This window comes from Austrofundulus limnaeus, unplaced genomic scaffold (genome assembly GCF_001266775.1).
Source record: "Austrofundulus limnaeus strain Quisiro unplaced genomic scaffold, Austrofundulus_limnaeus-1.0 Scaffold804, whole genome shotgun sequence".
In the NCBI taxonomy this organism is placed as follows: Eukaryota; Metazoa; Chordata; class Actinopteri; order Cyprinodontiformes; family Rivulidae; genus Austrofundulus; species Austrofundulus limnaeus.
Window position 1 is genome coordinate 166,929 of NW_013953206.1, and position 1,800 is coordinate 168,728.

Sequence of the window (1,800 nt, forward strand, 5' to 3'; positions counted from 1 at the left end):
AGGATAAATAAAACAAAAATATTGGTGGTAATTTTTGACTGTGTAACTTTACAAACGGCACCCCACAGACAACACCACAGGCCTCTGTGATCAGAACGATGAAACTCGTGAGAATCCCTGCTGAGAAGCTCTCAGTGGATTCTGGAGACTTGCTTGTGAACTCCAGCAGACAGAACAGACTCTACGTTCAGCAGGGAGGTTGTCTGGGTGGAAACGTGTGTATAATGTACTTTTACCTTGTGTATAATGTACTTTTACCTTAACAGAAGCTGAAGTTTTTACAGACACTGGTGTTGTGTCTCTGATTTGTGCACGATAAAAAACTGTCAGCTGTTTGACTTCAACAAACTACTTATTTTCTTTTATACTTTTGATCGACTATGGTTCGGTTATGGCTGCATTTGGATGTTTAAAATCTAGATTATAACCCTCACTTCTACTGTATTTTTGAGTTTATCCTTAAGCTAAGAAGAGGACAAAATGAGGGTTGTGCTCCTCYAACAGGAAAGCTTTTACTTTGAAGGAATTACAGAAGTGTCTGTCCTGCACTGACAACAAAGAACACTTTCAATACATCCATTCAGTCAGAACACACGGCCTGTCGAAGAAAAGTTTAGTACTTTGTAAAGAAAAACCTGCATCCTCACCTCGAGGTAGAGCGGAGAACTGGAGCCATGGTTCATCCTCTGGGCCAGCTGGTCTCGCTGCAGGATACACTCCTCGAGGTGGATAACGTTCGGGTGCTGGCTCTGAATGCTGCTCAAGGCCCAGAACTCTCTCAGGGCCAGTTCCACATTCTCAGGAGAGTGGCAACGGATCTTCTTCACCGCCACCCGGGCCCCTGTGCGCTTCACCACTGCCTCATAGACCACGCCGTAGCTGCCGCGCCCCACCTCCTGGATTAGCTCGTACTTCGGCTGGCTGCTTACCATCCTAGTCCTGGCTGTGGAGAAACAGGTGTTCAGGTCACCCTGTCTGAGCTGGCAGGACTAAACCAACAGAGGAACATTAGACAGTAGACCTGCTGGCAGGTAGATCCATTACTGCTCAGGGTGTAAAGTTATAAAGMTAGAATCATAAAAACTAGAGATGATTCTGGTTTTGTGGGACCAGTTTGCAGTGAGCTGGTGCCAGTCTCCAGCAGGTTCCAGAGGCGGGGTACAACTTGGACTGGTCTTCAATGCATCAAAGGGACACAGAGACATGAGACAACCAACCATTCACACCTAGAGGTACAAACAATTAATCGACTTATCTTTAACAGATGAGTAATGAATAAGTTTTGCACCTTCTATGGCCACGTTTGATTTATTTATTTATTTAKTTTTGTAGCACTTTGGGATTCTTGAATATAAAGTGCGCAAAAAATCAAATGTATTATTATTATTAATGGTTTATTAGATTAGAGTTCTGTCACTGCAGAGAACTCTACTAGAAAACAGACCATTTTAGACAAAACTTGAGACAGGAAGGGGCTAGCTGCACAAAACTTGAACGCCATACATCTGGAAAGATGTTTAACAATTCGGCTTGGCCAACAAAGCTCTGACCTACCTGGAAAATATCACTATTTTTAATCTGAGTGATACAATCAGGGCTATTTGGCCAAAARYCACCATAAGTATCTCTGCAAAGCCTTTATAATCACAGAGTGACGTCATYCAACTCATTTATGAACTTATGTCTGTGTTTTATTTATATAAATGAACATTTAATTATGAAGAAAGACCAGGCAGGGGAATATCCCCCTCTGGTGGTGAAACAGATCATTTCCTGAATCCCAAACCTCAGAGAGAACTC

General features: G+C 42.9%; 1 protein-coding gene across 1 annotated transcript in view; it reads right to left on the reverse strand.

The window, feature by feature from the left end:
* pdik1l (PDLIM1 interacting kinase 1 like) overlaps positions 1-963 on the reverse strand; it is a 5,351-nt gene extending 4,388 nt beyond the window's left edge. Inside the window, exon 1 of the mRNA XM_014028772.1 lies at positions 648-963. Coding sequence (XP_013884226.1) covers positions 648-932 — 285 coding nt within the window. The 5' untranslated portion in view covers positions 933-963. The remainder of the gene's footprint in view (positions 1-647) is intronic.
* Positions 964-1,800: the final 837 nt, after the last annotated feature.